Here is a 14,826-nt window from a genome sequence, read left to right as displayed (position 1 = left end):
TTAAAATCCAGTTCATTATTGTTGTAATAATAATAGCTTATCATTTTTCTCATTGGTATCATGGGTGTGACATTCTTACCTTCTTCTTGAGTAAAGTTCAAAGTAAAATAAAAATATAACAATTTATTTAGAATACCATTTTTAAAAATGTATTAGGAAAACTTTTTATAATACCAAAATAAAAAACAAAAATGTTACAAATTCAAACCCTATTTGAAAAAAGAAGAAAGAAATATAAAAAAAAATAATTAAAACAATATTCAATGGTAATATCGTGTGTAAAATTAAGAAAGATGACGATAATGGTCGAATTGCATCTTGATCTTTGTTTCGTAGCATCAGTCTGGCAACTACTTTATCCATCTCTTGTTTTCTTCAGAAGTTTGAACATCTTTATCTGTCTTTAGATTTTAAAATATCTAAGTCACGCACACAAATCTACAGTGTTCACTGTCTGAACAAGGCTTGAACATAAATGCATAGTTTTCATATTCAGGGTTCTGGGTAAAGAGATCACGTGTGACTCATATCTTAGCAATATAATATAATTGTTTCTGTATTCATAATTTTGATCACAGGCGATATCTAATAAATGGTAAGAAAAAAAAATCCAACTCTTGAGACATTCTTGACAAATGCTAGCATTCCCTAATTTGATCTTTCCCCTTTCCTCCCCTCCCTTAAAAACATCAAGGTCAATATCTCAACAATAGGATATCTAACATATTCATCATCATCAAAGTCTTTAGTCCTGAGCAGTTAAATCAAATATATGGGAAAAAACATCAATAACTTAATCTAGACATACCGACTATATTTTTCTTTATTGAATCATACTCTTCTGATCGTTTGCTGAAGAAAGCTTCAAGTTCTTGAAATATTGGGGTTCTTTCTGCAATAAAGTTCTTTTTGTCACCAATCTCCTTTTCCATGGACAAAATTTCAGCCTTGAATAGAAAAACAAAAGCAGTACAATGATGCAAACTTTATGAAGTAATCTTATGAAAAGGTTTCTATCAAAAGAAAAAAAGATTGATCAATATTCGCTTCAAATATCATCATCTCCATTGACTTTAATTAGCGCCAAGAGCCTCATTGTTGAGGATACCGTGCACCCCATAAGAGTCTATTATTATTATTATTATTATTATTATTATTATTATTATTATTATTATTATTATTATTATATATAATATTCTATTCTTAACATATCTTTTGAATCAGAAATTTATGAATTATTCAACGGCAATTACCAAAAAATTTAATATCAATACGTTCACCCGCACTCACCATTTACTGGATGGCACATTGTAATGTAATATCAATAAATTTCTAAATATTTTTTTTCTTCCTCAAAAGTAAATCTCATTGGCATTGTCAAATAAAATATTGTTAGTAGTAATAAAAAGTACAATTTTACCTCCATGTTATCGACTTTTTCTTGCATCGCCGTAAACATTTCCTGATATTTGTTCTGGGCACCATCTAATTGGTTTGACATTGTGCTTATCTCTGACTCATATTCTTTGATATCTTTTTGTAGGGCCACACCCTAAGGGGAAAGAATCAAGTCAAGGAATCTTCAACGATGGTTAAGCTTTGGTTAGGAACATATACAAAAATAAATTTAAAATAAATAATTAAACAATGTTCTCAAAAGCCTGAAGCAACGTTTAACACGTAGGACAAAACATGACGGCTACAAGACATAATAACGATTTTTTTTTTTCAACAATGACAATTCTTATTCAGGCAAGGCATTTGTTTTACACATGATTATGGTGAGAAAATGTACGTAAAAAGCGTTTTCCAGGAACTCAAATTTGCACTTTCAACAGCAATACTCAAACATAAAACATAAAAGTCATAACCCAAGTGTATAGACCACAAAACCCCACAACTTAATAAACTTAATTTTGTTTATTTCGATGAATGCAAATCATTGTAAAAATAAAATACTCGTTTCTTCTCTCTCAAAGTACGTAAACAGTTCAACATATAAACAAATGACTTTTCAATTTTGTGTAAATGAAAGAAGAATTAAAAACTTCTGGGAAAGCTAATCTGATTTGTCAAATCAGGACCTGTTCAGTCCTTTAACAATAAGGCTGGATTTATTTCCAAACATTATTTTTCCTACTGAAGACCTAATCACTCTCATCAAGTTAGCGGATCATCATAGATGATGATGATGTTGATGATGATGATGATGATGATGATGATGATGGTGATAATGACACCAAAGTAGATGATGATGCCCACAATGATGTCGATGAGAATATTTCCCCATCTAAACCCTTACTTCATTAGACAGCTGGACATGTTTCTTTTTCCCTTCTTGTATAACGTCAGTCATGCCAGACATAAACTGTTGTTGATTTGTCTTGATGTCATCTAGGGACTTGCCCACTTCATCCTTGCTCTCTTGAAGTTCCAATCTTTGGTATAACATTCATTGATTAAGTGTCAGTCTATCATCAAGTTTACTATCACAGTGGAATATTAATAAGAAAAATGGTGATGGAGCTGCATTTCATACAAACTATCTTGAGTCACAGTGCAATGAGTCAATCACCTTGTTTGATTTGTATAAATTTTAACAGCGCTTGTGAGCGCTTGTGGCATTATAAGGAAATGTAAGTATCAGAAAAGGGAAGATGATGCGATGGTTAATAGTTTTATATATTTAGGAGTAATTTATATTCAAACCGAGAACAGGGGTGAATCTAGTCTGAGACCATCAAAGAAACCAACTTAGACACAGACAATGAACTTGAACCAAAATAGTTTTTAAAAACTGACAAAATATAGAACACGTGCATCTGATTGTCTGCCTTTTGGTGAGAGATCTCTGACAGGGCCTTTACGGGTAAAAGATCTCTAGTAGGGCCTATACAAACCAAATTATCTATTCCAGGACAAAAATAGAAAACCACAGTAAAGGGTAACAAATAATTTTTTTTAGAAAAGACAACAACAGTTAATACCCCCAGCTTACAATGGTAAGTTGTGGAACCGTGTTCTCTCTCTCTCTCTCTCTCTCTCTCTCTCTCTCTCTCTCTCTCTCTCTCTCTCTCTCTCTCTCTCTCTCTCTCTCTCTCTCTCTCTCTCTCTCTCTCTCTCTCTCTCTCTCCCTCCCCTCCCTCTCTCTCTCCCTCCCCTCCCTCCTCACTCCCTTTAATTCAATGGCAACGTTTTCTGCATCATGTTGCGCATTTAATTGTGATTTGCTCTTATGGTCCGATTGCAACACCAAGCTCTAGCATTTGAGTTAGTCAACATTTCATTTACTTTCTGTTTTCCTACCCATGTCAGATCAATCATTTATACAGACTGCCATAGAATAAAGTTTTGAAATTATATTTTTTGTTTGTTTGTTGCTTTAGGTCTCTTCCAACACAATTGAGGTTATATGAGAGACCGCTGAAACAAAAAAACAAGCAATCTAACAAAAATAGTACAAATGTAAATCAAAATCATAACCTAAAGATATCATAAGCTAAATTATAAATAACCAAGAACAAACAGGCAGAAGATTTACAGAAAAAAAATATCCCCTGTCAAAAATACAATCACAAACCAAAGAAGCAGGATAGGCTAGTAAAGAGCAGAAGAAACGACATCACTATCGGATCGTACACCCATGCGAACATCATAGGTATATGATTCAAGGGTGATGCTCCCATCCAACCACCCGCTTTGAAATTATAGAAACCAGTCCTGCGCTTTGTTTTGTTTGAAAAAGAAGAGGAAAAATTAATTATTTCAACTTTTCAGGTAGTTTTTGAGATGAAAAAGTAATAATGATATCATAATAAAATAAAATTCTGGCTAAAGTTTCCATCTTTTGTTTCGAATTTCCATGCATATAGAGATATAAACTTAGATACATCTTCCAGATGGATATATACAGCATTTAACTTATAAGTTTGAGATACAACAGTCGCACCTTATCGTATGTTATGGTGATTACTATGGCAAAGCAAATAACGCCAAGTGATGAACCTTGGATAGGCCATAAGTGTGCATCAGTTTGCATTATTTAAAAATAAAACAAAACTGACCTCTCCTTTCTTTCTTTTGTCAGCTGTTCCCTGTATTCCTCTATTTGTTTATTCAGTTGGCTAAGAACAGCCCTGTACAAAAAATAATAAAAACAAAACAAAGGTTTCAAAATAGTACTAAAAAAAAAAAAGGAAAAAAAAGTCACAAAGAGTGCTAAGTATTAAAAAATTACACAGCTATTTTAGATTGAAATCATTAATAGTAAATCTGAATGTTTTTTACTGACACATTCAACAGATAATCGATATACATTAAAAAAAAAATAAAAATAAAAAAACCTTTTCACTATATTGCATTCATAATAACAGTTAAAATCAATTCATCAAGGGGTGCATTCAATTATATATATATATATATAACTTACTTGTGAGACTCCGCAAGAGCCTCAATTTTCTCTGACATTTCAATGTTTTCTGTTTGCATACGACCAACATCCTCAGCCTTTTCTGTCAAATTTCTTTTAACTGATTGCAGCCTGAAAAAGAAATGGTCAGATACAATATGAGTCTTGCTTTTAAAAAAAGGAAAGTAGAGGAATCAAGATTATGGATCAACATATTAAAATAACCTTTTTTAGTTTTCTATACTCATATTTCAGATTAATTTCAAAATCAGAAACAGCAAACACACACACACACACACACACATATATACACACACACCCACACATACACACACACCCACACATACACACACACACACACACACAAAATCTTTCAACTCGATCAGATAAAAACATTGGGGATCAAAGCTAAATCTGTGAGGTAGAAAGTCAATAAGTCACATTGAAAAAGACGTCGACTCACTGTTCATCAAGTTCACCGACATAGAGAGCATCTTCCTCCTGAATTCGTTCTTTGTCTTTTAAGTCTAAGAAAAAACAAATAAAAATATCATTCTTTGTTTTTATTAATCTTCATTCCTAGAAACAAGCCAATTTGATTTTGACTATTTTCATATCACATCATGTTCAGGGTTATTTAGGACAATTTGCCTTCTGAACGCACTGAGTTATTTCATTTACTTCTTGGCAATATTCATTTGGTATTTGTTTATCAACTGCTTTTTTACATTAAGATGGGGGTCCAGCTATTTTAAGATGTTTTTTGTCGCTCAAAAATTGCTCAGTGAGCTGCTCAAACAATTTCCCGGTTTGGCTTATGGCCTCCATTGGTACAACCTATCAAAATGACACATGTCTTTTTTATGTATGTAAAAATAGTAATACAGAGCACTCAACATTACACGTGTGTGGTCATGATGGTAGATGAAAGAGAATGTGTTGCCGTATCTTATTATTTCACATTGGTATGGAATTGTTACTACGCTCATATTCTGTTTCAAAATAACCACAACATATCATACAATTTTAATAAATGCTGCATGCCTCTTCAAAATCAAATCAACCATCTCATCATTACCTGCATTCTCATTAATCATTTGTTACTAACCAAGACTGGCAAGTGGCTGAAGTGTAATATGTTATTACCATATTAAAGTGAATAGCTAGTGATAGACTCAATGCCATTGTTAAATAACAAACATTTTGTTAATTTGAAGACATGGGATGACTAAATTCTTCTTCCTTTCAGTGGGAATATTCATGTTTTGGATTACTTCATTTTAAAAAATGCTTAAAATGTTTGCTGAAACTCTGAAACATTCCAATTAACCGGCTTGCATTTTGATTAACCAGTACATATTACATTGAAAAAATTATGTCACAGGCAGATTGTTTTGCAGTTAAGCAGCTGTTTTGATAAAGTGACATTCCAAATACCGGCTCGGCCTGTAACATCATTCAGAAATACAATCGATAAGACCCCCCCCCCCCCCCCAATAAAAAAAAATAATAAAATCATTGAAAATTAAGAAACTCATCTTTATCCAGTAGTAATTGAGAAGAAGGCAATTCAAGATTGTTACAGCCTTAATCCACACATAAATTGTTTATAAACGATGGACTAGATTTACCATGATATAGTTGAATTCTACGTTGATCTAGCTTAGCACTCCTTTCCATCTCTTTCTTGATGTCAGCTTCGTACTGGGAGAATGAAATAAAAAAGTATAGATAATAAAATGCTCATTGCACCAAAACCCGTAGCGTAATCATGGGAATATATTAATAAATAACAAATTACTGAATCATTTAAAAGCCAAATCCAAACTTGACTGGAATAGAATGGGATTGATGAATTACCGTGGCTGTTTTGCTGGTCATTGCCTTCAATTTTACTTCAAATTCATCTTGTTCTCTTACAGTTTCTGACATTATTTCATTCCTGTGAAGAAAGGAAAGGAAGAGAATTCAAAAGAACCATGGAGCTTAGATGATGATGATGATGATGATGATGATGATGATGATGATGATGATGATGATGATGATGATGATGATGACACTCAAATGTACAACAAATTTTTTTTTTTAATGAAAAAAAAAAAAAGAGAGATTAATGATAATTTTTAAAATTTTACTGATGTCAATAGATACTCTAAAATGCAACAAAATATCCCTCAAAGTTTCTGCCAAAAATCATAAACAACAAATACAACCACGACAAAAACAAAGATAAAGATAGTGATGATGATGATAATGACGATGATGATGTTGATGATGATGATGATGATGACGATGATGATGATGATGATGATGATGATGATGATGATGATGATGATGATGAGATGATGATGATGATGATGATGATGATGATTATGATGATGATGATGATGATGATGATGATGGTAATAATATAATAATAATAATAATAATAATAATAATAATAATAATAATAATAATAATAATAATAATAATAATAATAATAATATAATAATAATAATAATAATAATAATAATTAATAATTATTATTATTATTATTATTATTATTATTATTATTATTATTATTATATTATTATTATTATTATTATTATATTATTATTATTATTATTATTATTATTATTATTTATTATTATTATTATTATTATTATTATCATTATTATTATTATTATTATTATTATTATTATTATTATTATTATTATTATTATTATTATTATTATTATTATTATCATTATTATTAGTATTATTATTATAATATTTATCATAATAATAATAATTTTATTACATGATTCATTTTCTCTACTCATTAACTCTAAGCACAACAGTATTTTACCCTTTCATCATCAGGGTTTCATTCATCTCCATCTGATTTGCTAACTGAGAACTGAGAGCCCTTTCATCAGCTTCCAATTTGCTTCTTGATGCCTCATATCGACGAACACTCTAAAACGTAACAAGTATATATAAAAGGTTTCAGTTACTTCACACTACAACAAAGGAAAGATTTAAACGATGAGATTTTTGTTAAGAAACTAGGAAGCAGGCACTGGTGAGAGATAAAGATCTAAACAAGTGTGTATGAAAGGTGCCAGACAAAGCAAGAAAGAAAATTACAAGAAAAAAACCATGGTCTACCTCAGACTTTCTGATTACCGGACATTCTACCATTACATCACAGAGGGTCCCGATAGTTGGGACAATTTTAATACCTATATTCTCCTCGTCTGACCAATAATCAGAAGGTCAGTGACATGCATTTTAAAAATCCAAAACATTTATGAGACTTTTTTTTTTTTTTGCTTTTTCTCAATCCATCAGAAATGGAGCAATAAACAAGCTTCTTATGCATACTTTTAAACAAGTATTACATAACAGAAATCATGATGAACTCAAGCCCCTTGTCCATAATTTTAAAACTATGCTGAAAAACATCCTAGTGAAATGAACAAACAATTGTAATACAGAATGCTACAGGAAACAGATAAATAAAATGTTAAAACCAAATACATTTTGAATAATGATCATGGTTTGAATATTCCATTACTGTACTGACTTTGTGAAATTTAATCAATTTATCCATTATTCAATATAGGAACTGCATTACATAATACATACTTGATGATCATATCACTAAAAAATAATGATAAGTATTGAAATGTAAGCTTCAATTTATTAAACGAATTCAGATACTGTGGACGTTTTGGGTTTCCCCTTTATCAACAAAACACGATGCATGAAACACCATGAACATATCATTAACAATTTAGAATGTCTCTGTCAGCCACAAAGCAGTCATTTTCAAGACTCACGCTGACTTACAAGAGAATCAAGTACTTACTTTACGAATTGAATCGAGTCGGCCCTCACTATCTACAAGTCTTTCTTGATGAGTATCGAGTTCTCTTTAAAGATGAAATAAAAAAGGATTGATTTTAAAACCAGGTAAGCTAAACATCTATCAAAATGATACATTAAAGTCTGTAATGGTTTTGTATTTGTTAAGAACCAGTATTGGAATAAATAATTGTAACATAACATAGATCAATCTCTCTGATTACAAAGTTTGCATGTCAACAATGTAAAAGTTTTAGATAACACACAAATTACTTTATTCATATCATCAGATATCAATCAATACAAAATCCTTCCTATGTTTGCCCATCTAAATAAAGCTTTAAAACAAACATTTTAAAAATATCTGTTTGTTGCTTTAGGTCTCTTCCAACACAATTGAGGTTATATGAGAGACCGCTGAAACAAAAAACAAGCAATCTAACAAAAATAGTACAAATGCAAATCAAAATCATAACCTAAAGATATCATAAGCTAAATTATAAATAACCAAGAACAAACAGGCAGAAGATTTACAGAGAAAAAAAATATCCCCTGTCAAAAATACAATCACAAACCAGAGAAGCAGGATAGGCTAGTAAAGAGAAGAAGAAACGACATCACTATCGGATCGTACACCCATGCGAACATCATAGGTATATGATTCAAGGGTGATGCTCCCATCCAACCACCCGCTTTTAAAAATAGATCAGAATATAAATAATTCAAACTGTGATATAAACTCTACCTCTTCTTTTCTACGTTCTGCTCCTTTTGCTCTTTGGTTTTAGTCTGCGTGTCAGTCTGGAGAAGTAGATAAATGAAACAAGATATTTTGAGAAAAGATTGTACAAGACACGCAGGATACACATACACACACACACACACACACACACACACACAAACAACAAACACTTACACACACACTCTCACGCACACACACACACACACACACATAAACACACAGAGTTTTTTAAAAATTTATTTATTATTTTTTGGTATTGTTTTGTTTTTAGGATTTTTGAAATGCAAGCAACATATCAAGGCCAATTTAGCTCTCGTTAAATGAGAGGGAATGAGATAGATAAAAGAGTATAGATTTAATGCTTTAGCTGCGCTTAAAAGCAAAAATAAGAGAAGATAAGAGGACTTAATAATTAAAACAAAGGAAAGAGGTAGATCAAAAAGCAAGTGATTTTAGACCATCTTTAAGTTCTACCAAAGATAGAGAAGTATACTCTCAGGTACATTTCTACAAAGTAACAACAAATTGAAAAAAAAATTAACAACATTAAAGAAGTTGATGACTTATAATGACAAAAATTAAATCATTCCCTCAAAAATAAAAAAGCATAAATTATTTCCCTCTCAGGAAAAGATCCAAGTCAGGGCCAGGGCAAACCCAATTTGTGTTATTCCAGATTAAGGACATAAAACAATTGAGAAGGGAAAATACCTGTGGGGAAAGAAAAGCCAGTAAGACGATTTCCCCAACCTGGCCTCTAACATCTTGGTCATGCTTTCAAGCATGTATAAAAATGATATTAGATAAGCTGTTTCATGTGAACTTGTCACAAACACGACAGGCAGTCTGTGATTTAATAAAGGGATTCTATCAAATACACACAAAAATGTCATAATTAGAATGTAACAAACCACAGCTTTCTTTAATCTCTTTTTCTCGTGTCTGGCCTCTGTCCTCTCTTGTATCAGATCTTCTTTCAACTGTAAAATACCGTCCTCTAAGTCAACAATCTGAAAATAACACACAGTAAAAAAAAAAAAGAAGATTAAAACAAATAGCCTTGTGGAGCAAGTGAAAGGGAGAGAAAAACAACTTGCTAATTCAGTGGGACCTTGAAATCTGGAACCGCTCATTCAGGAAGCCCATCAAATCGGGACTAAGGATATCATATAAACAATGCAGAGCTGAAAGTTGTCATTACACAGACAACCACACCATCAAATATATATGCAATCAACAAATGTATCTTAATTGGTGAGTTATTTCACAATTTGTGCCAATGCTTACTACATTTATGGTAAAATTCAAAGAGGTCAGAGCGTTGACCCAAGTCTGTCTTTGTATCATTGTTGCCTCTTGTCGTGACACGGGCTTCACAAATACATGGATAGGGGCAAAGCTCATCCAATTAATAGTGCATTCTTTTGTTAAAAGTGTTAAAGCTTCGAACATCTCTAGTTCCCACCAAATTGGTTACAATAAATGAAGTGTACACAAATTTAAAAATATACAAATATGGCATAATTATGGTTTTGATTGGCTTGATTTGATGTGCAAGCTTATCAAATATTAAGCATGATATTGAAGAATTTGTTTACTAAGATATCACACGAAATAGGGAAAAAAACAAGAGCGACTTACTTTTTGCACTCAAAAAAAAAACTTTAAAAAATAGAAGAACAAAAGAAAAAAACAACAAAAAAAAAACATTAAAAAAAATAAATCTAATTATCAAATAATGATAGTTAGAATATTACATACGATCTGTTATTCTGAAAATGAATAGAGGTCTTATTTAACACAAAAAAAAGAAAGAAAGAAAACAGAAGTCTTACATCCTGATTAGCCTGTCTCACTTTATCACGGGTTTCATTCAAGCCGATTTGCATCCTGCAATATGAGAACAATAACAAAAATTAAGCACTTAATCCCCAAATGCAACACTTAAAAAGTGTGTTGAAAATACATAAATTACTTTAACTATAGAAATATATAGTAAATCAGTGTGTCCTCATTAATATAAACCGTTGTTTTGTGTTGTTGTTGGGGGGGGGGGGGGGGGGGGGGGGCAAAGAAAAATCAACATTTCTAAATTTAGGAAAACTCACTAAAAGAAATTATATATTTTAAAAATAATGATTATTGTGTTAGATATGAATTTTATGTAAAAGGCTAAAATTGATCAAAATAGAACATTCTTGCAAAGAGTATCCACAGGTTTGGAGGATATATACTTCATATACAATGATTTCCATTTTATAATTAATTCTACATATGGGTGGGGATGTAGTTATTTGGGCTTTTTTTTTTCTTCTTCTGATCATTTATTTTCCTTATCTTACAAAATAATGTTTCCTTTCTCACTAACGCTACAATTTGCAATTTAATGATAACAAAACAAAATACTGTAGTAAATTAAAGAGTTTAAGTCTGCTTCTGTGACTTAGCATATAATAAGAAGTGCTTGCTGGCCCTTAAACAAGATGGTTATCTATCCCATAGTATTTTCAATCAGATCTTACAGACCCAGCAAGCCAGGAAATGCTGGATGGGCGGCGGGGGTGGGAATCCTCGACAGAAAGTGGTCTCTTGGCTTCGGGGGTAAAGGCTCTTCTAACTGAGCTATCGGAATCCCAAAAATGTTGTGATTTTGATATCTACTAATAAATAACCAAACTACAAAATAACTCCAACATGCGATGGTAGTCTCATTACAGACACCGAAGACATTTACAAAATTATACATGCATCAATACTGAATTTGCAGAAGAAAATAAATTGTACCATCTCAAATAAAAAGGAAGAGTATGTATGCACTGATGACTTTCAATAATAACTAACTAAATAAATAAATACATAACTAAATGAATAAATAAATAAATAACTAAATAAATAAATAAATTAATTAATTAATTAATCAATGAATAACAAATAAGAAATAAACAAAGAGCTTCTGTTATTTTCTTGTGGTAAAAAGAAATATATTGTAAAATCTACGGGGTGACTTGATGGAAGTTTGTTTGAATATATAATGTTTCCATAAGTGAAAGTGTCATGAGTCCATGAGCAGTAACAATTGGAAATTATCTTGGAAAAAAAAAAGACTGCTCGATCACAAAGAACTATCTCCTAGATCTAAATTGGATCCAGTTGCGGATCTGATAAAGCCGAGGGGTGTGAGTGCAGAGAGCAAAATGACTGAAATGAGGCATTTTGCGATTACATTCAATTGCTTAGTTTCTAATGTTTCAGTTACTTAGTCCAAAAAAAAAAATTAAATATAAAAAACAACAAACAAACAATTAAAAAAAACCCCAACAAACTTTGATGTCCATAAAAAACGTATAAAATTGTAAAAATAATGTAAATAACAAAACAAAAACACTGCCACTGATAAATGTAAATATGTTTGCAATGAGGTAGTTGCATTCCAAAAAAAAAAAAGGATACTACACCCCTTTCCCTTCCCTTGTTCAAAAAAAGACTTCATGAACAAACAATTCATTGATTGTGAAAGTAGAAAAAAAGACCTTTAAGATCAGTCTCTATTTTTTATTCATACAATTTTTCGGCATGCTTTATTTACATAAACGATAGATCAAACATATTTTTTAAATCATTTCTTTCTCTTAAAAAATTAAACAAATAATGCAACAATATGTAATAAGTGTGAGTATACTGGACAACCTGTAGACAATATTATGCATTCCTTTATACTTCACCTTCCCATGCTATTAGGGTTGAAAATGATATCAAAAAGTATTAAAGGGAGAAAAAGAATTGTATTATTCAATTTACCGTGAGATGTTCTTTTTTAAAAGCAATAAGTTCTTTTATAGCGATTTTTGATTTCATTACTGACTAGTTTTCTATTTAAAAATGAAATATTGTTAAGGTGAATAAACAAAACTTTTGTTTTATTTATTCACCTTAATAACCCCGGGTTTTTTTCATCTCTCATTCGTCTTTGTGTTTAATTTATTGCGTTTTGTTGACAAAGGGGAAACCCGAAACGTCCACATAATATTCTTTTTAATTAAATTTAATCTTCCATTTCATTTGACTATTGTTATACAGCGACATTTGCTTTATTTAAAAACACACCAATCAATAAAAGGAATGAATTTGATGTCACTCAGCTCTTTTTTATTATTTTTAGACAAGCCTATTAGTGATTTGTTCTCACTAAATGATATCAATCCTGTGTTGGTATGAATAATTTGGCTGGCAGATGGTGTGGATATTTTAAACAAATGCATAGCAACAATTGGATCCTCTATTATAAATTACTGCTTATAATTTGGAGAGTATTGATTGGATGAAAGTAATAACTAAGCCAATTAAGCATTTCTTTGAAAAATCAAAAGAAATCAAATCATTTGGACAATCCAATCCTTTCTTAATAGTGACCAATCATTTCAAAAAAGTATTATGTCAGAATGAAGTTTTATGCTTAGAATTGAATTTTAAATCAATTTATAATATTAGATTGCAAAAACGAATGTCTTTATTGAACAAAGAGAGTTTTGTTTCATAAACCTAAAAAAATAACCCTGTAAATTTCCTAAGTCTGATAATTGCGACTTCTAAACTAAAGAGTTTTTTTTCCATCTACATCATTCCAAAGTAATACCAGATTGACAAGATGGGTCACATTTTAAATAACACCCCAAAAATATCATTCGTGAAGCGTGATAATGAGCATTTAGTTGTTATTAACATTTGTCTCATAGTTTCGGGTTGTTTTTTTTTGTTTTTTTTTTTCCCCCAGCTTAATTGACATATGAAGTCTATTATGGCCAAAGTGAAGCTGTGCTAGAAGCTGTGGACTGTAAAAAGTTATGTTCAAAAATACATATTTAAGCTTTAAAAAAAGATCAAAATACTAAACATGGAACATGCTGAGCTCAAAACCCTTCTACTGAACTCTTCTATTTGTTTACATTTCAACCTCGCATTTGCCGGCCAGACATGCGAAATACTTTTCTGCTATTTTGATTTAAAATGATATATTTACGTTTTTACTGGTTTTTTGGGGGTTTTGTTTTGTAATTGGCTGTAGAAGGGTTATGAGCCCAAAACATTATGTGTTTGGTATTTTCATTTTTGTACAATACTTTTTATTGCTACAGTCTTGTCTTGTCATTAAGTCCCAACTCTGTGCATCGAATATAATCGCGAGTCAGAGTGTGTTGAGAACAAATTGTGAGTCCTTTTATCATGATGTTAGTTTGTCACACAATTATCAGATAACTTACGTAGCCTTATCTGCCATCTTTTGGTTTAGCTGAGCGATGATCTCTTCATGCTGTTGTTTCAGAAGCTCTCTCTCTGGACTTGATAAAGAAAAAAGAATAGCATAAAATTTTGATTCCCTACATTTAGGCTATTTGAGATACTTTTTGGTCAATTCAATGTCTGCTAAAATGTAGACGAGGAGAAGATTAAAAGATAATAGTTCTGTAGTTCCTAGTATATTAGGAAAAAGGTGAATAGTTCAAGGAGGAAACGGAAATTCATTTTCTATCCCTGTGTCCTTGATCACTTAAATGTTTCTCCAGCCAATGACAAAGGAATGCGGCCATAAGACAGGGATAAACATAAATACTTTTTACTTAAAGAGAGAGAGAGAGAGAGAGAGAGAGAGAGAGAGAGAGAGAGAGAGAGAGAGAGAGAGAAACAGAGAGAGAGAGAGAGGGAGAGAGAGGGAGAGAATAACAGAAAAGAGAATCCATTCCAATAGCATAAAAACAATAAACCAAACCTTAAAAATCATTTCAACCATCTATTAGAATGTAAACGAATAATTCTATGAATTTTAATTCTAATGGCAATTCATTGCATATGA

General features: G+C 31.3%; 1 protein-coding gene across 2 annotated transcripts in view; it reads right to left on the bottom strand.

The window, feature by feature from the left end:
- The window catches only part of LOC144956084 (uncharacterized), a 45,281-nt gene that overhangs the window by 24,492 nt on the left and 5,963 nt on the right, over positions 1 to 14,826 (bottom strand). For both annotated transcript variants that reach the window (XM_078886433.1, XM_078886422.1), the window contains exons 5-18: positions 14,237 to 14,314; positions 10,814 to 10,868; positions 9,890 to 9,988; positions 8,982 to 9,037; positions 8,241 to 8,304; positions 7,236 to 7,345; positions 6,269 to 6,350; positions 6,040 to 6,112; positions 4,872 to 4,935; positions 4,430 to 4,540; positions 4,065 to 4,136; positions 2,303 to 2,438; positions 1,421 to 1,552; positions 809 to 947 (exon numbers count right to left, since the gene is read on the bottom strand). In XM_078886433.1, the coding sequence (XP_078742559.1) occupies positions 809 to 947; positions 1,421 to 1,552; positions 2,303 to 2,438; positions 4,065 to 4,136; positions 4,430 to 4,540; positions 4,872 to 4,935; positions 6,040 to 6,112; positions 6,269 to 6,350; positions 7,236 to 7,345; positions 8,241 to 8,304; positions 8,982 to 9,037; positions 9,890 to 9,988; positions 10,814 to 10,868; positions 14,237 to 14,314 (1,271 nt within the window). The remainder of the gene's footprint in view (positions 1 to 808; positions 948 to 1,420; positions 1,553 to 2,302; positions 2,439 to 4,064; positions 4,137 to 4,429; positions 4,541 to 4,871; positions 4,936 to 6,039; positions 6,113 to 6,268; positions 6,351 to 7,235; positions 7,346 to 8,240; positions 8,305 to 8,981; positions 9,038 to 9,889; positions 9,989 to 10,813; positions 10,869 to 14,236; positions 14,315 to 14,826) is intronic.

Source organism: Berghia stephanieae, chromosome 1 (assembly GCF_034508935.2).
Source record: "Berghia stephanieae isolate SIO BIC M18660-M18661 chromosome 1, UCSD_Bste_1.3, whole genome shotgun sequence".
In the NCBI taxonomy this organism is placed as follows: domain Eukaryota; kingdom Metazoa; phylum Mollusca; class Gastropoda; order Nudibranchia; family Aeolidiidae; genus Berghia; species Berghia stephanieae.
The sequence above is the reverse complement of the archived record's forward strand: the minus strand, read 5'-3'. Positions and strand labels throughout refer to the sequence as shown.